The sequence below is a fragment of the Balaenoptera physalus genome (genome assembly GCF_965194825.1).
Source record: "Balaenoptera physalus genome assembly, chromosome: 9".
NCBI classification, from domain to species: Eukaryota; Metazoa; Chordata; class Mammalia; order Artiodactyla; family Balaenopteridae; genus Balaenoptera; species Balaenoptera physalus.
This window is the reverse complement of record NC_138888.1, coordinates 68,641,689-68,666,298: the sequence shown is the minus strand read 5'-3', so window position 1 is coordinate 68,666,298 and position 24,610 is coordinate 68,641,689. Positions and strand designations below refer to the sequence as shown.

The 24,610-nt window shown below is 40.2% G+C and overlaps 1 protein-coding gene across 3 annotated transcripts in view; it reads right to left on the bottom strand.

Moving 5' to 3' along the window:
- RRAGD (Ras related GTP binding D) overlaps positions 1-24,610 on the bottom strand; it is a 37,651-nt gene that overhangs the window by 7,785 nt on the left and 5,256 nt on the right. For 2 of the 3 annotated variants that reach the window (XM_082475790.1, XM_082475789.1), the window contains exons 2-6: positions 15,995-16,290; positions 10,359-10,558; positions 9,441-9,555; positions 8,511-8,653; positions 1,154-1,302 (exon numbers count right to left, since the gene is read on the bottom strand). In XM_082475790.1, the coding sequence (XP_082331916.1) occupies positions 1,154-1,302; positions 8,511-8,653; positions 9,441-9,555; positions 10,359-10,558; positions 15,995-16,290 (903 nt within the window). Of the gene's footprint in view, positions 1-1,153; positions 1,303-4,641; positions 5,942-8,510; positions 8,654-9,440; positions 9,556-10,358; positions 10,559-15,994; positions 16,291-24,610 lie in introns of those variants that run through there. The other variant, XM_082475788.1, reaches the window with a different exon arrangement.

Below are 24,610 nucleotides of genomic sequence, written 5' to 3'. Positions count from 1 at the left end.
AGTTATACAGAAAATATCAAGAGTGATTATGTGAGTGAGAAGCTTATCAATAATTACTTCTTTTTTGCTTATTTATTATATCTAAATTTTCTAAATGAATCTATTACTCTGTAACAAAAAGAAGTAATAAAAATCTAAATCATGTTTTCAGCCTCAATGAATTAAGAAGATTTTCATGATATAAATAAGTGAAAACAACAGGAGAGAAAATTATATAGGCAATATGGCACCACTTTTGTTGGAAGAAAGGAAGGAAAGAAGGGATGAAGGAAGGGAGGGAGGGAGAAAAGGAAAGAGAAAAAAAATCCCAGAAATTTAACATGGAGTTTAGCTCTAGATGGTGAAACTGACTTTTTTATACTTTCCTAAGTTTTCAAAGTATTTTTATAATGAACATGTATTGCATATAAGAAGAAGAAAGGCTATTTCAGAAAATGTTACTATTGCCACTTTGTTGGGAATTCAGGGTAAATCATCCCCTAATTACTAGCAAAAATCCCTAGCTACATCAGTAAACTGATATTTCCCAGTTTACATAGTGGTGCGGGGCAGGGCGGGGGAATATGAGTATCTTTATGAGGGTTAATTGCTTTTGTTTCAAAATAAAACTACATTTGGTCCTAAAAAGATATTTGGTGACGTTATTAAATATATTCATATCTCCCTGTTTTGAAATCACGATGCTGTCCCTGTGTTTTAGGACTAAAGAATGGACAAGGGCTGAACAGAAGTTAAATAACATCTAGCTTTAACGTTGTATGAGTTTCATCCTTTACACGGGGAGGACAAGTGGTCACATGGTCCCTAATACCTTCCAGAGGTGTGGACCGAGAGGGAGGCCTTGGCACCCCCTGTAGGCTAGGGGCCCTCTCCTGGGTAAGAGACTCTACAGCCTGGCAACAACGCCCCAGCTGGCTCTGCTCCCAGAAAAGCTAAGGCCCCTCCCTGGGAGGATGGTCTGGTTCCACTCCCACCTCACGGCAGCTGCATCACTAGACGGCAGGCTGGCTCACGGATCCCAAAACCCCACTGATGTGGGCAGGAGCCAAAGGGGTCTGTGACTAAAGTCTGGAAGCCTCCCAAGGCACACTGCTGTCTCCTCGCATTCAACGTCTGAATGGAAATGCTTCATTTAAATCACACAAAAAATTACCTTTTCTTTCAAAGCTTTCCTCTCTGACAAAGCAAACGAGAGCCAGGAACTTGGTCACCTCTTTTAAATAAAGAACTGTTGTATTATTCAGCTTTATAATGGCTGTTGACTCCTTGTCATAAGGGGTTCCTGCTCCATCTTCTTTGAGACTAAATGGGGACAGAAACCAAAACATATTTGACCATTGAGAAAGAACTTCAGTTTGTGACCCAGCGACGGAGACCGGCTTTCACACAGAGAATGATAATCATAATGATAGGGAGTTTACACTTGCAGTGCCTTTCGGCTAAAGATCTCAGAAACCCCCAATCACGAGAATGTACACAGCGTATGACAGTCACTTTCCTACTGACACACTGAGTGTGGTGTGTCAGCTGGGCAACTCTCCAGGCACCTGAGGAACACAGGTGAGGGATGGAGGTTAGTTCTTCTCCCCTCCGTGGCCCACAAGGGCTTCCTGTTTTCTCTCGTGACAGAATAACCAGGCTGTCCAAAGCACAGCCTGATGAAAGACCAAGAAGGGGTGAAGAACTGATCCAAAATAAAGCAGCCTGAAGGGAAACGGCAGCAAAATGCTGGGCTAGATCCTGGATCCAGCAAAAAACTGCTATAAAAGACAGAATCGGGACCTTTGATAAAATTTGAAAATGGACTCTATATTAGATAATAGAGTGATGCAGAGATGTTAAATAAGTTTAATTTGAAAATTAAAACTGTGATCCTACAAGAAAACATCCTCGTTATAGGACATGATTCCTATAGAATCATGTTACAAATTACTCCCAATTAGTTCAGCAAAAACAAACATGTCCAGTCATCCCTCAGTATGGGGGGGCTTAGTTCCAGAATTCCCCTTAGCAGATACCAAAATCTGCAGATGCTCAGGTCTCTTATATAAAATGACACAGCATTTGCATATAACCTACACACATCCTCCCATATACTTTTTTTTTAAACATCTTTTTTGGAGTATAATTGCTTTACAATGGCGTGTTAGTTTCTGCTTTATAACAAAGTGAATCAGCTACACATATACATATACCCCCATATCTCCTCCCTCTTGCGTATCCCTCCCTCCCACCCTCCCTATCCCACCCCTCTAGGTGGTCACAAAGCACCGAGCTGACCTCCCTATGCTATGCGGCTGCTTCCCACTAGCTATCTATTTTACACTTGGTAGTATATATTAGTCCATGCCACTCTCTCACTTCGTCCCAGCATACCCTTCCCCCTCCCCGTGTCCTCAAGTCCATTCTCTACGTCTGCGTCTTTATTCCTGTCCTGCCCCTAGGTTCTTCAGAACCTTTTTTTTTTTTTAGATTCCATAAATATGTGTTAGCATACGGTATTTATTTTTCTCTTTCTGACTTACTTCACTCTGTATGACAGTCTCTAGGTCCATCCACCTCACTACAAATAACTCAGTTTCGTTTCTTTTTATAGCTGAGTAATATTCCATTGTATATATGTGCCACGTCTTCTTGACCCATTCATCTGTCAATGCACATTTAGGTTGCTTCCATGTCCTAGCTATTGTAAATAGAGCTGCAATGAACATTGTGGTACATGACTCTTTTTGAATTATGGTTTTCTCAGGGTATATGCCCAGTAGTGGGATTGCTGGGTCGTATGATAGTTCAATCTTTAGTTTTTTAAGGAACCTCCATACTGTTCTCCATAGTGGCTGTATCAATTTACATTCCCACCAACAGTGCAAGAGGGTTCCCTTTTCTCCACACCCTCTCCAGCATTTATTGTTTGTAGATTTTTTGATGATGGCCATTCTGACTGGTGTGAGGTGATACCTCATTGTAGTTTTGATTTGCACTTCTCTAATGATTAGTGATGTTGAGCATCCTTTCATGTGTTTGTTGGCAATCTGTATATCTTCTTTGGGGAAATGTCTATTTAGGTCTTCTGCCCATTTTTGGATTGGGTTGTTTGTTTTTTTGATATTGAGCTGCATGAGCTGCTTGTAAATTTTGCAGACTAAGCCTTTGTCAGTTGCTTCATTTGCAAATATTTTCTCCCATTCTGAGGGTTGTCTTTTTGTCTTGTTTATGGTTTCCTTTGTTGTGCAAAAGCTTTTAAGTTTCATTAGGTCCCATTTGTTTATTTTTGTTTTTATTTCCATTTCTCTAGCAGGTGGGTCAAAAAGGATCTTGCTGTGATTTATGTCATAGAGTGTTCTGCTTATGTTTTCCTCTAAGAGTTTTATAGTGTCTGGTCTTACATTTAGGTCTTTAATCCATTTTGAGTTTATTTTTGTGTATGGTGTTAGGGAGCATTCTAATTTCATTCTTTTACATGTAGCTGTTCAGTTTTCCCAGCACCACTTATTGAAGAGGCTGTCTTTTCTCCATTGTATAGTCTTGCCTCCTTTATCAAAAATAAAATGACCATATGTGTGTGGGTTTATCTCTGGGCTTTCTATCCTGTTCCATTGATCTATATTTCTGTTTTTGTGCCAGTACCATACTGTCTTGGTTACTGTAGCTTTGTAGTATAGTCTGAAGTCCAGGAGCCTGATTCCTCCAGCTCCGTTTTTCTTTCTCAAGATTGCTTTGGTTATTCGGGGTCTTTTGTGTTTCCATACAAATTGTGAAATTTCCTGTTCTAGTTCTGTGAAAAATGCCGTTGGTAGTTTGATAGGGATTGCACTGAATCTGTAGATTGCTTTGGGTAGTAGAGTCATTTTCACAGTGTTTATTCTTCCAATCCAAGAACATGGTATATCTCTCCATCTGTTTGTATCATCTTTAATTTCTTTCATCAGTGTCTCAGAGTTTTCTGCATACAGGTCTTTTGCCTCCTTAGGTAGGTTTATTCCTAGATATTTTATTCTCTTTGTTGCAATGGTAAATGGGAGTGTTTCCTTAATTTCTCTTTCAGATTTTTCATCATTAGTGTATAGGAATGCAAGAGATTTCTGTGCATTAATTTTGTATCCTGCTACTTTACCAAATTCATTGATTAGCTCTAGTAGTTTTCCGGTAGCATCTTTAGGATTCTCTATGTATAGTATCATGTTATCTGCAAACAGTGACAGCTTTACTTCTTCTTTTCTGATTTGGATTCCTTTTATTTCTTTTTCTTCTCTGATTGCTGTGGCTAAAACTTCCAAAACTATGTTGAATAATAGTGGTGAGAGTGGGCAACCTTGTCTTGTTCCTGATCTTAGAGGAAATGCTTTCAGTTTTTCACCACTGAGAACGATGTTGGCTGTGGATTTGTCATATATGGCCTTTATTATGTTGAGGTAAGTTTCCTCTATGCCTACTTTCTGGAGGGTTTTTATCATAAATGGGTGTTGAATTTTTTTGAAAGCTTTTTCTGCATCTATTGAGATGATCATATGGTTTTTCTCCTTCAATTTGTTAATATGGTTTATCACATTGATTGATTTGCCTATATTGAAGAATCCTTGCTTTCCTGGGATAAACCCCACTTGATCACGGTGTATGATCCTTTTAATGTGCTGTTGGATTCTGTTTGCTAGTATTTTGTTGAGGATTTTTGCATCTATGTTCATCAGTGATATTGGCCTGTAGTTTTCTTTCTTTGTGACATCTTTGTCTGGTTTTGGTATCAGGGTGATGATGGCCTTGTAGAATGAGTTTGGGAGTGTTCCTCCCTCTGCTATATTTTGGAAGAGTTTGAGAAGGATAGGTGTTAGCTCTTCTCTAAATGTTTGATAGACTTCACCTGTGAAGCCATCTGGTCCTGGGCTTTTGTCTGTTGGAAGATTTTTAATCACAGTCTCAATTTCAGTGCTTATGATTGGTCTGTTTATATTTTCTATTTCTTCTTGGTTCAGTCTCGGAAGGTTGTGCTTTTCTAAGAATTTGTCCATTTCTTCCAGGTTGTCCATTTTATTGGCATATAGTTGCTTGTAGTAATCTCTCATGATCGTTTGTATTTCTGCAGTGTCAGTTGTTACTTCTCCTTTTTCATTTCTAATTCTATTGAGTCTTCTCCTTTTTTTTCTTGATGAGTCTGGCTAATGGTTTATCAATTTTGTTTATCTTCTCAAAGAACCAGCTTTTAGTTTTATTGATCTTTGCTATCATTTCCTTCATTTCTTTTTCATTTATTTCTGATCTTATCTTTATGATTTCTTTCCTTCTGCTAACTTTGGGGTTTTTTTGTTCTTCTTTCTCTAATTGCTTTAGGTGTAAGGTTAGATTGTTTATTTGAGATGTTTCATGTTTCTTGAGGTAGGATTGTATTGCTATAAACTTCCCTCTTACAACTGCTTTTGCTGCATCCCATAGGTTTTGGGTCGTCGCGTTTTCATTGTCATTTGTTTCTAGGTATTTTTTTATTTCCCCTTTGATTTCTTCAGTGATCTCTTAGTTATTAAGTAGTGTATTGTTTAGCCTCCATGTGTTTGTATTTTTTACAGATTTCTTACTGCAATTGATATCTAGTCTCATAGCATTGTGGTTGGAAGAGATACTTGATACAATTTCAATTTTCTTAAATTTACCAAGACTTGATTTGTGACCCAAGATATGATCTATCCTGGAGAATGTTCCATGAGCACTTGAGAAGAAAGTGTATTCTGTTGTTTTTGGATGGAATGCCCTATAAATATCAATTAAGTCCCTCCCATACACTTTTAATTACTTATAATGCCTAATACAATGTAAATGCTATGTAAATAGTTGCCAGCATGCAGCCAAGTCAAGTTTTGCTTTTTGGCATTTTCTGGTATTTTTTTTTCTGAATATTTTCAATCCACTGGTTGGTTGAATCTGCGTATGTGGAACCCACACAGAGGGTCGACTGTATTAGAAAAAGAAAGAAAGAGCAAATATGGCAAACTGATAAAAATTGGTGAATCCCAGTGAAGGGTATACAGGAGTTCACTGTACTATTCTTGCACATTTTCTATAGATTTGAAATTTTTTCAAAATAAAAAGTTAAATAAATAAATTGGTCTATTTAAGAAGAGGTGTGGCCTGCAAACACAAATGACTTCGGTTTGAATCCCAGCTCTCTTATTTATCGTGTAAGTTTGGGCAAATTGAGTAACTTCTTTGAGCCTCAATTTCCTCATCTGTACATGAACAGTAATTACCTCAAAGTTTCCTAATGCAATGAAATAATACATATATAGTGCTAAGCATAGTGCTGAGAGCATATAAAATGCACAATAAATGCTAACTGCTGTTATCATTATTAATATGGCCTTAATGATCAAAATTGGGCCCTCTGAAGACACTGATGTAACCAGTTATGTATTCTTTCTTTATAGGCAAAGGAGCACGTCTTGTACCTTTTCCCTTATCTGAAACTGTGTATATGTTTTCAGAATCCCAGCTGAGATTCTTGAGCAGACCAGGTCACCTGCTTCTGGGGTCTCCAATTACAGGGCTGCCAGCTTCCCGGGCTGTGGCATGCATCCCCGGCCAGCCCCTGCAGGCCACATGGGCTGGCTCATGGCTGCTCCAGAAAACTGTCTCAAGAAACCCCATAACTCACACCCCATTTGTGACCCATACCCAGACTGGTTCTTACTGAACCAGGCGGGCTCCCAGGAACACTGCACTCAGCAACAGAAAAGCAAGGCCCTGCTCCCTCCTCCACCCAATCCCTCCCTCCCCGTGTTTGTTTTAGCTGGATAAAAGTAACTCTGATTAACATCATTTATATGAACAACTTACCACTTATGTCTAATTACCATATGGCAAAATAATGATTATGCATATCATTAAATATGTGCCAGATTAATTGTGTTGTTCATTGTATTTGATTACGACAGCCATCTAGACTGTATTCAGGGTAGTTTCAGCTTCCATGACTATTTCAAGGTCATCCACTTAGAGTTTTAAAACAAGAGAATACTGCAGGGCAGCGATCTTGGAAAATAAGGTCTATTTCTAAAGCCAGTGGCAGTGCTTAGTAATAATAACAATAATTAATAATAATTATAATGGCAGCTACATTTATCCAGGGTCCACCAGGGGAAGCCTAATGATATTGCATCCTCACTACAGTCCTGTGAGGTAAGAATCACTTTCCCTGTTTCATAAGGGAAGGGACTGTGGGTGTTCATGTGTGTATAACAGTTAACAAGAAAGAGTCTAAACTGAATGGAATAGAGAAATGGTAAGACTGAGGCTCGCCCAGAAGCTGGCAGAGGAGGCTGTGTAAAGTGGGTCACAGCCAGTGAGTAAAGAGGAAGATGAAGGAAAGCTTTACCTCATCAATGAGTGGGTGAGGATGTGAGATTCAATATCCAATATAAGGCAGCAACAACGCGATGCCTTAAAAAGATAGACATACGAGTTCACACCCACTCACTCTGTAAAACACCCTGAATTCAGCAAATTCACAATTATGTGGAATTATTTCTATGTTTGGTAACAGAATCAATTTTCCCCACGCCTGTTTATTTTATATTATTTTAAATGTACAAGAAGTTCTGTTTTCTAAGAATATAAGATAATAATAAGCAGGTAATGTTGTTTGCTTAGTTTAATAATTCTCTGCTGTCCACAGTAGAAGACAATCAAAAGTATATTGGAGGGGGCTTCCCTGGTGCCGCCGTGGTTGAGAGTCTGCCTGCTAATGCAGGGGACATGGGTTCGAGCCCTGGTCTGGGAAGGTCCCACATGCCGCGGAGCAACTAGGCCCGTGAGCCACAATTACTGAGCCTGCGCGTCTGGAGCCTGTGCTCCGCAACAAGAGAGGCCGCGATAGTGAGAGGCCCGTGCACCGCGATGAAGAGTGGCCCCCGCTTGCCGCAACTAGAGAAAGCCCTGGCACAGAAACGAAGACCCAATATAGCAATCAATCAATCAATCAGTCTTTAAAAAAAAAAAAAAGTATATTGGAAAAAACAAACAACTCAGCAGTTATTTCATGTAATGAAGAAAATAATAGAACTGTGGTAAACATGAGATATTTATGTAGAATCCAAGGATCCTAGTGGTCTCCCTCAAGTATATACATTATGATATGACAACAGACTTTTCAGTAGAGGAAGAAGGTATCAGACTTGAGCTCAAATACAATACTAATTCTGTCCCTTATTGACAGTGTGAGCAGGGGTTAGAAACTTAACCACTCTGAACCTCAATGCGCCATCTATAAGATGGCGGTAGTAATTCCTGCCTCGTGGAATAGTGGAGAATTCAATGATAATAATGTGGGCAATGAAATTATTAGCATAATGCCAGGCACTTACTCAATAATGTTTTGTTATTATTATTACATACGAAATGGTGTATTTATAGATCTCAGTCATTTCAAACAAAAGTATTAAGATCAAATGAGTAAATGCAAAATTCTCAAAGGTTATGAAAGAAAAGTATGGCTCAATTGTAGCCTTTCAGAATGTTCTACTTACCCATAAATACAAGAAATGTCGATAACCACATCGATCATGTCACAGCAGAGCTCATAGGTTTGCATATCCACGGGGGTACTATCAGTTGCAATGTAAATCTTACTGACCACATCAAAGAGAAAAGCCTTTTCAATTCCAGAATTCTGAAACAAAAAGGAGATGCGGCCTTAAAGGGACAGCTGATTGCAGAGCATGTCATGGTTACATAAAATGATGTGCCATCCTCAGTCTCAAATACGAACCAGCAAAAATTTAGGTTGTTCCATTTTATTACAATTTAAACCTCATGGTCATAAACTTCTTTATAATGGACTTGCACAAGAAATGAAAACTGGAATTATCACGAATTATTTACTTTAGGTAAACAAATTAAGTCGTGTTTCCTGACTCTTAGAAATGTACCTGCAGTTAGGAAAAAGGCCAAGTTAAAAAAAAGAATTTTAAAAACTTTAAATTTAAAAATAGATTTTAAAAATCTAGACAAACAAACTCAAAATTGTGCAGTGAGAATCAATGTGAATACAACCAAAGGTCTGCCTTAATTCTATTTTGTGAAGTTTGACTTGAGGTGGTGGTTTTTAGGACTCAGCCATCATTCACAGTGTTAAACATATTTTTAAAAATTCAACAGTATATACCTTATAGCCAAAACCAACTTTTATGCTCCCAACCTCTGGTAGGATTCCATTAACACTGAATGATTGCCTACAACTTGAATAAACATTCCGATTATACCAGTGAAGTACAGGAATCGTTTTGGGAGTTAAATTTTAAAGGCCCTAAAACGGTACATAGGCGCAATCTTCAAAAATAATATTTCAGTGAACTTGAAGTGCTGTAAGAGCAAGTAGAAATAAGATCATTTTCACTCTTGCAATGTTATTCTTAAATTCCGCAAATGACTCTAACAGGACAGTATTATTTACTTACTGAGATAAAGATGTTTAGCAAATTCTCCAGGGTGGGGAGTTGTGGAATCAGTTTCTGAACCACTTTGCTAAAAGCTTCAAATATTGAATGATCATATATGCTTGTCAGATAAAAGCTGAAAGACGAAACAATATTTCATCACTTTTTACCTTTGACTGAGGAATAGACGGTTCAGGCTATGTCATAACACCAGAATCATGCCTTCTGTATTTACTACACACACATTCTAGCCCCCTTCAGAATTCAAAACAACCTCAGTAAAAAAAATGAACATGTCATAACGAGACATTCCTGCCCAACTCCCTAAAGCAAGAACTGTGCCCATTCTGATCTGCTGACTGGCTGGACTCGGAGGCTTAAAAATGCAGCCGTATATGCCTGTATCAGCATCCTTACATTCTGCAAGAGAATCCACGCCAGATCATCTTTATACACACCTCTCATGTTAATAACAGTTATATTATTGATACTGAAGCATCTAATCTTTCCATTTTTCCAATTTGCAAAATGAATGATGCATATACATAGTACCCCACAAAAATTAGAGAAATGGCTTTCCTCTGTGAATATTTCTATCTGAATTATTGTCAGAGTACTCCTTTACTTATCATTATAGATACTATCTATAACAGTAAACTTCAGCATCGATTAACTTCCTGGATGCAGTTCATGGGTTTTCTCCTATGTGTTTTTCATAGGGGGAAAGAACCTTAGCTTTGACCTTTGGTCAAAAAAATTGGTTTAAAACCCCATTGCTTTTCCCAAAGATTAGAGTTGGCACATGCAAAGCTTGCTTTTCCCAAATATTACCCCAATGTCTACAGCACAAAACAGGGTACACAGGCAAATGACTGTCTGGGCCAAACCACTCCTCATGACTCTGGACCCCAGTGATCCCTGATGGGTTTCTGTTCTCACCTGAGGTGAATTTTTTCTAATCCAGCATCTGCAAGGTCATCATTTGCCCTCTGGTGAATATCTCTCTGGGTTTCAATTTTGTGGTCATCTGACAGACCATCCACTTTGTGAATAAACACCTCGAAGTTGATGTCGGTGTTCACTTTGTAGGCCCTGGTCACCGTGAGGTGGAGCCTGGCCAGGGCCTCCATGTAATCGTCCTGGGAACAAAGCACACTCCTGTCAGGGAGGCTGCTTTGCTTCCCTTCCACATACAGTCTTCCCTCCCAGCTTTACTGAGGTATGACTGACAAACATTGCATGTATTAAGGTGACGACATAATGTTTTGGTACCATTGTGTACCCATCTGTACCCATTGTGAAAGGATCCCCACCCCCAGTCAAGCTAATGAACCAATCCATCACCTTACAGGTACCATTTTTTCTCTTCCACATACACTGTTAATCTTACAACCTCCCCCCAAAATATTTTGCAAATGCCCCAATAAAAGCTCTTTCATAGAATTCAAGACTGAAAACTTAAGTTTTGTTAACAAAGAAATGAGAAAGAAAGGCCAGAAAAATACAGTTATGATTTAGCTTGATGACAGTCATAAAGGTCAGAGTTGCAGTTTTATGTATTGAAAATGACCCCACAGCATCCAGGACCTTCCCTGGAATACTGTCCCTCCAGGATTCTGAGTCTCTTGGTGAAATGTAATGAACAAGTAGGGATGAAAACATGATAGGGATCGCTGGGAAGATGGGGAAGGAGCCAGGGGGAAAAACTTTAAGAACCACTGATCTGGAGCAGAGGTCAGCAAACCATGGCCCTCGGGCCAAACTGGGCCCACCTACTGTTTGTAAGTAAAGTTTTATTGGACCACAGTCACACTCATTTGTTTACACACTGTCTATGGCTGCTTTGAGGGTACAGTGGCAGAGCTGAATGGTTTTCCTCTGTGGAAACTCCTCAGAGACACACAGCCTGCAAAGCCTAAAATAATTACCATCTGGCCCTTTTCAGAAAAAGTCTGCTGACCCCTGGTCTAGAGTAATTGCCCCAAATAACACAACACTATTTTTTTCTCCTTCCTACAGATGATACCTATGTAATAATGTAATGAATGCCTGTGTATGCATCTCTCTGTTTAAGAAATCAAACATTAGACACTGAAGCCTTGTGTGTTTCTCCCCATCCTCCCAGCCCATCCCATCACACTCTACCCACACCCTCCAGAGGTAACCACTATCCTGACTTCTACCTGTATCATCACTCATGTCTTTATACATTACTGCATACATATGTATCACTAAACAACATACAGAATTCATTTACATTGTTTAAAACTTTACAGAAATATCAACTTGCACGTGGATTACAGTTTGCCTTCTTCACTCACATTATGTCAGTGAGATTCACCTTTGTTGAAGCACATAACTCTAGTACATGATTCCTGTTAACAACTCTATAAAATTCCATTGTATGGATGGTCTGAAATTTATCACTCACTTGCCAGTTGATGAACATTCAGAATGTTTCCAGTTATGTGCTAGTTCAGATGATGATGATAATGTGGACAGTCTCACGCACACATCTCTGTGCCTGTTTGCAAGTTTCTTAGGGCTTACCCCGAAAGGAGGCTTGTTGGGTCATAAGAATGAGCACCTTGAACTTGACTAGATAATGTGTAAGAGCCCCTGATGCTCCAGACTCTCAACAACACCCAGTGTTGTCAGGTCTCTTCATTATTGCCAATTTGAAGGGTGTGAATAGGTCTTGTTTTTACAGCAAAAAAAGGAAAGGGGGGAATTCCCTGGCGGTTCAGTGGTTAGGACTCGGCGCTTTCACTGCCATGGGCCCGGGTTCAATCCCTGGTCAGGGAACTAAGATCCTGAAGAAAGGGATCTTCAGGACAGAATTTAAAGGACTTTTCACCACCCCCCGCCAATTCTGACTCCAAACCTGGACAAATACAGAAAAGCCAATAAAACAGGGGATGTTTTTAGGCATTCTTGTATTCCCCAAATTAAATTAATAAAAACGTATCCCTAGTTTTTAGATAAATCAAAATATTAAAGATACTAATAGGACACTATGAAGAGAGATAAAGATCAAGTGGAGTCCTCATCCTTTGTACTCTAAAGAGTTGTTTAAAATGAAAAACAAATATTGGACACTGGGATAGCAGATTAAGCATTTTGGAAAAATTCTAGATTAATAATTTGCAGCACTTTTTAAATACCTTACAATATCTCAAATAAAAACTAAAGTCCACATACTGTACAATTCCACATACAGAAATTCTAGAAAAGGCGAACTACTCTATAGAGAAAGAAAGCACATCTCATCAGCAGTTGCCTGGGTCTGGGATCTTGGGGGCCGTCTGAGAAAGGACACAAAGAAGATTTCAGGGTGGTGGAAACATTCTGTATCTTGATTGTGAGGTGGTTAGAGGTGTATTTGTCAAACTTGTTGAACTGTGTATTTAAAATGAGTGCAATTTATTGCATGTAAATTACACTTCAAAAAATGTTATTCCTTATGTCTTTAACTGAAGAGAGGAGTTCAGGGCACATGTCTGTGAGCAAAACTAGCCAAAGTCAAGAGTGTTATCACAGTCTCAAAAGATTAGAAATCACTCCTCTAACCTCCCTGCCAAGCATATAAAATGGTCTGATTACCAACAAACTGATGAAGTGGTACAGATCTACAAGGGCTAAAAATGACATGAAAAGAAAGAAAATACTTGATTTATTAGAGCAGAGGGATTGTGAATGATTTTTTTTCTACTGTGTTTGTTATTATCTTCTACAACAAATTAAAAAAAGGAAAAATACGCTGTCTGGTTTCTATTCCAAAATTAGATCTAGGAATTAGAGGCAGGTCACAATCACCAACGTGGGTCAAGCAGACACTCTAGTTTGGATCCCAGGCACATGTGAAATGGCTCCCGGGGGCCGAGGGTGGCCCTGGAGATGAAGTCCTTTCTGTGGGCCGTGCCGGGGGCCTGGCAGTGTCACACAGGGAGCTCACGGGAAATTACTCTTGATGCTTTCACTCTCTTTTATTTTACAACATTCTGTGAGGACACATTTTCTCCCTGGTGATATATTTATCTGGCAATCCTGTGATTGTGAGGAATTCGCAAGCAAAAAATAAAAAAATATGAGGTGTCAGACGAACATAGAACTGCTTAGAAATGAAGGCAGTGACATTCAAGGGTTGCCGAGACACTTCCCTCAAGTTTGGTTTTGTTTAGTGCTTGCAGTCACATCAAGTAAAGATTCCCCCAAACGTGATTTTTATCAGCTGCTTCCAGTAGAAAAGTCTATTAGGCAAATTCTGGAAACTCTTATTTAACTATTCCTTATTTTTAGTAAATGACAACTCTCAACAACGTTTTTTTCTACCTTTTAAAAAGTGTAATTTAAAAAGGTGTATTTCTCATTCTTATACCTTTGTCCGCCCTACGGCCAAAACAAAACCCAACAAACCAAGAAACAAAATAAAACAAAGAACACATTTACCAACCACAATCGAAGGTCCACTTTTCATGCTCAGGTAAAATTAAAACCAAATTACAGTTCCAATTTAAAAATAGGCTAAATAAATAAATAAATAATAAAAAAATAAAAATAGGCAAGTGTGGGATGGGGAGGGATAAATCAGGAGTTTGGGATTAACATATACACACTACTATGTATAAAATAGATGACCAACGAGGACCTACTGTATAGCACAAGGAACTACACTCAATATTTGGTAATAACCTGTAAGGGAAAGGAATCTGAAAAAGAATATAAATATATATGTATATATAACTGAATCACTGTGCTGTACACCTGAAACTAACACGATATTGTAAATCAACTATACTTCAATAAAACAAACCAACCATAAAAAGGGGATCACTTTGAAGCAATATAAACACCCCAAACAATGAAAAATAAATAGGCAAGTATGCCTATTTTAGCCATATTACAAACACCTGAGATAGAGGTGCACTGGAAAGTCAAATTCCATAAATGTAAATTGCTATGTATGCACAATATTGTATTGAAGGAAGTACTTCCTAAGCCACTGTCTTGAAGTGATGAGTCAGGGTTGGAATCTACTTACCCATGGGTAGGGCTACTACAGCTCCACAAGTTCACCATGCAGTCGCTTGGAACTAAAAGGCTGAGTTAAAAATTTCATTTTTATATTAAACAGGCACCTCGTTCCGTGAATGACTTTATGATACTCTCAAGCATGAGTAGTCTTGTCCGAGAATGGTTTTCTAAGAGGGGGCTCAGAACCATTATTACTAAGGGTCTTCACAGCCCTTTCTCCCTAACACCACTGGGCTCCTGAAGGGCTGGGAGTGCTTGGCCCTACCTGTCTGATTGTAGGTCCACAGTTGTAGGGAAACATTGAGACCTGAGCTTAGAGTTGGCTTAGGGCATTCCTGCAGGACTTGTTGCCTTTTATTCCCCCACAGCTACAAAAGAGAGCTCTCAGGAGGGCCTTCGGGCTGGGCCACCCACTGGGGACACTTTCTAAGAGTCCCTGAACATGGAGAGTTTGAAGAACGTCAATGTCAATGTCCCAGTCCTGCTACCTGTGCTCTGTGCTAAGACTGACCTGCCGGAGATGCATCTGTGGTCCTGCTGCTTCCCTTCCCCTCCTCCCCTTAAACCACCAGCTCTGCCCACACTTCACAGGAGAAAGGCCCAGGGTCTTAAAAACCCAGGGTGCCAAAGAGACCGTTCAGAAGGCTGGTCTGAATACCAATAAAGTGAGCGACTTTAACGCCTGGGTGGTAAGGTTCTTCACCAGTCAAGGGGCTCCCGATTCTTTGCTTTCAGCAAAGTTAAAGGAGGATACAATCAGGATGTCTACTGATAAACTATGAAAAAATAATATTTTTGTGATAGAAAATTGGGTAATTTAGGGGATATAACTTAGAAGGAGTTAAACAATTGAGTGAATGCTAGAACAAAACTCACCCCATATCCACCTCATGTGAACAAGGTTTCTCAGTACTTACAGCTATACAAACAAAAAAAGAATTGATGCCAAATCCTGTCTTAGTCAAGCATAGATACATGAATTAAGTGGAAAAAAATATATAAGTATCTCAAATTTTACATTTTGTATTTAGTTACCTATAAAATACATACTAGTCATGCTGCTGTAATTGTGTACTAGTAGTAATTACAATAATATGGTTCAGAAGAAAAATGTTCACACTTAGAACTTTATCTTCAAAGGAAATAGTAGACATTTTGAAATGTAGATATATATGTATTTTTGTTGTAGAGAACTTGTGATCTTTTATACATGTCTGCCAAGAGTACCAGAGGGGGGACACATCGTTGGTGTCACTGGCCTGCACGGTGGTCCCCCCCACCCCCTGTCTGTGAGGTTTCCTCCAGGGTTTGCTGAGAGCACACAGTTCCTGAACATCGCATGTTGGTCAGTGCTGCGTGAAGGGAGCCTTTTCCCCTTTGCAAAGCCTGAGAGCCCCAACTGAGAAATGCTAGTCTAGTAGAAAGGCCTATTCCTGACTCTAAAAACCAAACCAAAATGATTGCAAAGGAACTTGTTTGCAAGAAGGGGCTGCCTGGGGCAGGGGGCTACAGTCCCACCATACCCCGAGACTGAGCCTTACCTGGGAGTCTATGACAAATATCAGTGCTCCCGTCCCCCGGAAGATCATCTCATAGTCAAAGGTAGGGTCAAAAAAGTCAATCTGTCCTGGGAAGTCCCAAATCTGAAAATTAACAAAGGAGCTGTTGGAAACGTCTTCCCGGCAGATCTTGTTCGTACTTTCCAAGAACAGGGTTTCGTTGGGAGACATTTTATGAAAGACAACTTTCTGGATGGATGACTTGCCGCTCCTTCTCAGGCCCATGAGCAGGACCCTCGGCTTCACCTCCGTGCTGAAGGGGTCGCTAAAGTCCAGAACTGGAGAAACCACAAAACAAGAATGAGGGTGAGATGCTGTCACAGCGGTTAATGAGATGAGTTTCACTTCCGCCTCAGATGTGATTTATGACCCACAGACAATGCTACGTTTCCAAATACAGAGAGCGCTAACTCCATCACCCTGCTCGTGGAGGGGCCAGCTTTTACCAAGTGCAAAACCCTGAAAAATGCTGCATCACCACCTCTCACACAATTTCAGAGGACCAGAAAACCTGGGATATTCCCCATCACAAGCAGGGACTCTGGAGCGTGAAGCACAGAGGTTTCCTGGAGCAGACTATGGGGGGAGAGAATCCAGTCTTAGTATTGCAGAACAGGGTACTTCTTTGCCCAGATCATCAGTCTCTGCACTAAAGAGATGCTTGTTTATTTGAGTTACGCCTCAAAGAAACAATTTTGGACTTCATCAAAATTTAAAACTTTTGTGCTTCAAAGGACACTTATCAAAAAAGTGAAGACAACCCAAAGAATGGGAGAAAACATTTGCAAATAATATATGTGATAAGGATCTAGTATCCAGAATATATAAAGAAGTCTTACAATTCAACAATAAAAAGATAAGCCAATAAAAAATGTGTAAAGGATTTAAATAGATATTTCTCCAAAGATACACAAATGGCCAATAACCACATGAAAAAATGCTCGACATCATTAGTCCATAAGGAAATGCATACGAAAACCACAATGAGATGCCACTTCATACCCACTAGGATGGCTAAAATTAAAAAGACAGACAATAACAAGTGTTGGTGAGGATGTAGAGAAATGGGAACCCTCTTACACTGTTGGTGATAATGTAAAATGGTGTGCTTTGAAAAACAGTTTGGTAGGTCCTCAAAAGGTTAAACATTTGAGTCACCACATGACCCAGCAATTCTATTCCTAGGAATAAAGAAATAACATATGTCCAAGCAAAAACCTGTACATGAATGTTCACAGCAGCACAATTCATAATAGCCAAAAAGTAGATACAATCCAATGGCCATCAACTGATAAATGGATTAACAAAATGTGGTATATTCATATAATGAAATATTATTCAGCCATTGAAAAGGAATGAAGTACTGATTCATGCCACAACATGGATGAACATCAAAACTGTTATGCTAAATGAAAGAAGATAGACACAAAAGGTCACATATTGTTTAATTCCATTTACATGAAATGTTCACAATAGACAAGTCCATAAAGACAGAAAGTACTTAGTGGCTGCCAGGGGCTAGAGGGAGGGGGAAATGGGAAGTGACTCTTAATGGGTATGTGTTTTCTTTTTTTTTTAATGTGTTTTCTTTGGGGTGATAAAAATGTTCTGGAATTAAGGCTTCATGACTGACCAAAAAAAAATAAGTAAAGAAGAATAAAAGACCCAGTATGAAACTTGGAGAAAGATCAAGAAAAGAAACCAACATTTTAAGAAAAAAGGCAGAATATAGGAAAATAAATATACATATATTATTTTTCTACATTTCTTTTTTGTTTCCTTCTGAGCTACACTCATTATGTCTTTCTCAGACCCTGGTCCTGATCTAAGCATAATCCAATACAGACTGGAAAGTAATCCTTTATTTCCCTACTGCAACCAAGAATTTTTCCCAAAGTTCTACAATTATCTAAAACACAGGTTACTACCTGATAGAATCTTAGTAAATTTCATTTACTATATATAATATTTTGATGTTTCACTTTGCAATAGGTGCAGGGAAATACATAAATTTCAGGTAAAACAGTAAATGAATAAAGAAAAAGTAAGTAGCTGTAGATGTGCACAGACACTATTCCACTATAAGCAACATTTTACTCCCATCCTACCCACACACACTTTTCCCATTCAACTTAACCCAATTCAACAAATTGCGGATGATATGCCCTAGACAGAGTGATGTGGAATTAAACCACCCAAAAGATCACCAGCTTTCTTCTTCTTCATCAGGGATTATACGCTATACTCGCAGTACTGTCATTACAAGTCAATCTTAGCAAAAGCAGAACATGAACTGAAAAAGAAAACAGGACTTCCAGTTGCAAAAATATCAGACTAAGAACATGTCACAGTCTCCCCTTCCCATACTGAATCCCTAAGCACAATAGAAAAGGTATGTACAATAAATAGATGAACAAATAAACACAGATAGCTGAGCTTGAGACCGAAGAGAGAACTCAAAATTGACAAATTACTGAGAAATCCCTAAGAAACACAAAGATCAGATTGAAAGGGGAACCTGTAGCCCTTGATTATGAATGGTAGGGTTCTGCTGGAAAAGGTAAAACTGGAAGCTCAAACAGGAAAGGACATGAAAACAACCAACAGGGTTGTTATTTGGAGAATCATAGTGAGAAGAGCCAAGCAGATAAACTCTGCACCTCCATACACACTAGACTACACACTAGACTATCTTCCAAGTGGGAGCAGTGAATGTAGGAGGGTAGGTATGAGAGGGAGGGCAGTGCCCTAGAGGCACTGATGCCCAGAAGGAACAGGAAGCACACACAGTACCCCCTCCAAGTACTCTGACCTTCCCTAACTCTCACTGCAATGTGTGTGGAGTTCAACAGGTGGAAGCAGCACCATCCTCCCTCTAGACAGTTCCTCAAATGCCAAATATTTGAGGAAAGACAAGATTATAGAAGAGAATACAGACTCAACAAATGGAAGAATGTATACCTGAAGAAGCAGAGTTATACAGGAGTCAGAGTAAACTTTCAAGTATAATTAAAATACTCAGAGATCAGAGAAAATATGGCATTCATGAAACAAGGACAGTTTCAGAATAAGAGCAGTTATGAAAAAGGGCCTTATGGATCTTAGAAATAAAAACACAACTGTTGGGCGGGGAGGATATATGGATTGAAAAGCAGAATAAACACAGATGATGAAATAAATAAATTTTATCATCAATATAAAAATAAATAAATTTATTTATTTTTTTTAAAAAGGATGCACTCCTGGAAGAAAATACACTCAAATATAGTGGAATGCAACAAGCAATGGAAGACAAATTTTACTGAAACCTATTGATTTGAAATAAGTATTGATTTTAATTTTTTTTTTTGGCTGCGTTGGGTCTTCGTTGCTGTACGCGGGCTTTCTCTAGTTGCGGCGAGCAGGGGCTACTCTTCATTGCAGTGTGTGGGCTTCTCATTGCAGCGGCTTCTCTTGTTGCGGCCCACAGGCTCTAGGCATGTGGGCTTCAGTAGTTGTGCCTCGCGGGCTCTAGAGCACAGGCTCAGTAGTTGTGGTGCACGGGCTTAGTCGCTCTGCAGCATGCAGGATCTTCCCAGACCAGGGATCGAACCCATGTCCCCTGTATTAGCAGGTGGATTCTTAACCACTGAGCCACCCAGCAAGCCCCTGATTTTAAATTTTTGAATAAAAATCAGAAACTAAAATTCCAGACAATGTAGACATGGGAGATTGGTGAGGGAGAGGTAAGCAAAAGGTAAGTAAGAGAATGCTATGGTCCTTGTTAGAAAAGCACAGTTATGTATCAATTTTTTAAAATATAAGGATAAGCATCTCAAACTAGTAGAAAATATAAAATAGGTGTACATTATGTACAAGTACAAAAATATTTAAGTGCATATAAATGTCTTTATTTCTTCCCAATTTATACTGTTGGATGTGGATGCAGATTGTAACCTCTCTTCAGCAGGGTCTGCAAGTCTCTATGTGGCATGATCATTGACATTGGTGCCCTGGAGGTTGGATCTCCTCCTCCTGGGAGAGTGGGGAGGTGATGGAGACCACTGTGGAAAGGGGAGAGAGTGTGTATGTGTGTTTACATACATAGAGTGGCTGGGAAGTGAAATACACACACAGCTATAACATACACACACAGCTGGAGGCATGAGCCACCAAATGTAAACAGCTGGGAAATAGTGAGTCAGATCAGCAAGAGTACCATCAACTCTGTAGAGATCCCTTACACCCATGCAGATGCATTTTGTCATATTTAACTAGCATGTACAGAAATATACTGTGTGCCAGGGACCTCACTAGACATAGACATCTCTACAAACTTTACCCACGCAATGAGGAGGTACAAGTCTGCTTTACACCTGAGGAACTTGGGGGAAGGAACCTGCCCAAGGACACAGGACAGGTATGTGCTAGAGCCCTTACCCAGGACCTTAGCCACCAATCAGCTGGCATTGTACTAAAACTGCAACAAAGACAAAAGAAGAGGCCAGAAAATATCAGAGTGCGTTATGCATAACAAGAGTAAATACTGCTAGTGAAACTCTTTTACATTTACTTATACGTACGTGGGTGCTGGTTCCCAATATAAACGTATTTTTTATTTTGGACTCACAGTCAAAAATGTTTGTAGGCCACTGCTGTTGAATAGGGGAGGTTTCTTGCATCAGAAAAGCCTACTGGCAAAAATCTTCCCTCTAATTCTCTCTCACTCTCTCAAATATCTCTGCTTCTGAAACCCTATGGGGCTTCTCAGAGGATCTCCTTCCACTCGACGAGTGGTAGCAGGGAGCTTCCATCAGAAAAGGAAACACCCCAGCCTGCGGACCTCCTGCAGAGGGCTGCCTCATCCCACACCCCCATGACATTTCCCTGAGTATCACGCGCTTGCTCAAGCTTGATAAGAACCACCTGAGAAAAATGAAAGCGTTAAAGAGGATGAAGGATGAGAGCTGCTTTGAAAGGGGCAATAAAAGGGCTAGTACTTTATTTTTTTAAAGGAAAATCAGAAAGGAACTACAGGAGAATCTGCGACTAGACATGGGACCCCAAAGAGGGCTCTTTAAAAGTGTCCGCGGGGGTTTGGAGGAAGTTGCCAGAGAGAGGTGAAATTTACAAGAGGGCAGTTTGTTCCTGTTTCATAAAGGTTCCCTGAACGTCCGCCAAGTGTTCTTTCTGTTCGACAGGGCTGAGCCAGAGGCTGCAGACACAAAGAAAAGCTTCATTCCTTAGCGATTAGGGGGGAAAGCAGACAAGAATAACTGACAACTACAATGCACTGCTATCTACTGTGTTATGGGTTCAGCGAGAAGGTTCCCTGGAGAAATAGCATCTGAGTCTTAAAGGAGAGGAGGCATAAAAGAGATGAATGAGGGAAAGGTCGTGCCAGGAAGAGATGTGGCCTTCCTGGAGTTTAGGGAACATAGTTTAAAGACAAGAAAATTCTGCACACTCTCCAGTGGCTTCCCACAGCATTTAGAATAAAATCCAAATACCTTCTTAGCCCAAAAGGCCCTAAGTGGGCTACCCTCTCATCCCATGCCTGGTTCACCCTCCCCACAACTTCCCTACCCTGCAGCCCCACTGGCCTTCTGCTTCCTCACCTTAGGGCCTCGACTCGCTCCTCCCTCCTCCCTCCGACTCGCTCCTCCCTCTGTCCAGCAGGCTTTCCCCAAGCCTCCCCTGGCTCCTCCTCCCACTCAGCCCAGGGGCAATTCTACCTCCTCTCGCCTCAATGGGGTCCCATCACTTCCTAATATCCCTATGTCTTCTTCATAGTACTTCACTATACAAAATGATCTTTTTACTTTATATTGTTTGTCTTGTTTACTTGTTTAGTGTCTCTCTCACATATATACAGGCAAAATACATTGTAGCATGTGGTGTGAACCCAATAAATATCATTGAATAAATTAATTGATAGAGAGATAACAGGCTAGCTCATGAATGAGATGCAAGTTTGGATTTCACTCTGCAAGCCATGAGGAAATCACTAAGGATTTTAAGGGGAGACTAACACGATCAGGAAGCTCACTCCAGAAACAGACTTCCTTAGAGGGGGTCAGTGTGCAGACAGCAATAAGCCACTATGGAAGAACAATTTTTTTGAGCTAAAGGCACTGGAGTTCCTGAAGTCCCTTATTTGCCTAAAGCAGACCCCCCCCAAAAGAACTCAGTTGTCAAAAATGTCCTCCCCAGGAGCAACTCTCATCTTCTCTTCTTGGAGAGTGAGAGAAGTCAGCCCTACACCCAAACAGACACTGTCACCAAACTATCGTTATCTCCCACCTTTTCTCCTATGGGCCCATTTATCTTCCCAGTGATTTGTTTTTCCATAAGTGCCCCTTCCCGCATTCCCTTTGAAGTCATTTTTTTCTCCCAGAAGTGCCCCTCTACCCCTCCTCATCCTCTGTTAAAATGGTATATAAGCCCCAAATTCTAACCGCCTCCTTAAGTCGAATTTTTTGTGAACTCTCATGCATTAGTACTTAATTAAACCTACTTTTCTCTTGTTCACGTCGTTTGTCAGTTTAATTTGCAGGACTCCAACTCCAGACCTAAGAGTTTTTTCTCCCTGACAATAATTAGGTTGTTCTAGAAACACAAATGAGAAGCATGTGGAAATGGGCAGATGGAATGGATTCATGAGAAGCTCAAATCCACTCAGTAGTACTTAGTGATCCTCTGAACACAAGGGACAAAGGAGAAAGAAACCCCAAGTTCCTGACCTGGAAGATCAAGTGAATAAGGACCTGTTCGTGAAGTTCATAAAGGCAAAGAGGCTGAACACGGATTTGAAGCTGTTGAGTCTGGGGTGCCTGTTGGCCTTGGCTCAGGTGAGGAAAAGATCTGGGGCCTCAGAAGGCAATATGAATACGAAGCTGCAGGCAGGTTTGAAGCGGCAATGCAGTTTGCTGAGGCAGTCCGTGCCCCATTGGTCCTTTTTACCCCTGATCTTGTTGGCTGAGGGTGAGGGCACACTGGAGAGGTTTTGGCCTCGGCCACCAAGAAATGGCTCAAACCAACCCGCTGCAACCGCTTATCACCAGCAGTTACCATTTACTAAGCACCTGCATAGCACACAGTGTCATCTCTAATCCCCAAATTGATAACATTTATCCTTCACAGATGTGAAAACTGAGGCCTCGGTGTTTACCACGATAAACACTCAATAGATGTTTGCTGGTTGGGATGATTAAATGAAAGTGATTGAGCAGAATGTGAAGCTAAATTAGCTGAAGCTTTACAAAGAAACTCCACACCTGACTTTGGCCCAGCCCAGCATTTAGGTATCAAGAGGATAAGCTTTATGCCCAGGTGAAGTTTATCCTCTGTGGTCAGGGCACTGAACACACCTTACCTATATCTTCCACTGGATCCTGTTCATACCCAAATTTCCCAGATAGCTCAGTTTTGTAACTAGACTGCCAGGAAACCCAGGAAAACTCAGTCACCCAAGGAGCAGGATTATGGGGAGGCGTTACTTAACTGAGCCATTGTCAGCCTTTAACACCTGCAGGCTAATGACTTAACCCAGAAATGGCAGAGCCCTGTCAAAAACGACAGAAGGAAGGGAGAGAGATGGGTCAGTGACTTGGGGACAGGGCTGCCTGGGGGCCACACCTGGCTGATCTGTGGGCTGGGAATGTTCACAACAAAGAAGGAAATAGAAATCAGGAAAATGGGAATTGAAGTTCTGACAGGCTTGGCCCTGGCTTCCTGGGGAGAACAAGGTATTGTATGAAATGCATTTCATAAATTCTGATGTATCAGACAATTGAGAGCTATTATAATTTAGGAAAGATCTCCAAGAGATGATGCCTTTGAACAGACCCCAAACTGGAAAATAAGACAAAGATTTAACAAAAGAATTAGGATAATGTGGTAGCAAATGGAATGGTTGAAGAAGTACTGTGTTAGTGCCAGACTGGGGTTCAAATCCCAGCTTGGCCACTTACCAGCTGTGTAAATGCCCACACATGTCCCAGAGCCCATGAGCCTTTATTTCCTCATCTATCAGGCTCTGTCAGCGGGTACGTGCACACACACACACACACACACACACACACACACACACCCCGCTTCTTTTTTTCTTTTTTTCCCCAGCCCAAGCCTAGGTAACGAGAAGGTCTTTTTTGGAATGTGACCACAGCGAGAGGCTCACTCAGCCTTAAGGGAAAGTTAGAATGTCTTTGCTATTAGTATTCTGTGGGGTCCACAAAGGCTTAAGGTTCTACATACTTATGGTTTTAGGAAGAGGCCTCTGGTTTGATTCTATTTGCATCATTATCTGTAGCCCTTTACATTTCTGATCAATGGAACTACTTACACATTCAAGAGCCAGGAGTCCAGTAAGAAATTCCAACCCAAGTGGCAACTAAATATATGAATACTAATACTGTTAATAAGAGAATATGCAAAAATCATGAAGATTCAGTGTCCGTTTGATTAACGAACTACTTAGTAAGGAAAATTTAATGCCATCAGAACATGTATTTTCAAAGGCACAAAGGTTTTTGAAGGTGATTTTTATTTATATGTGAAGACCTAATCTTTTTCTATGAAATCCTCTCACATCACACTGGCAGGTAACTAAAAAACATG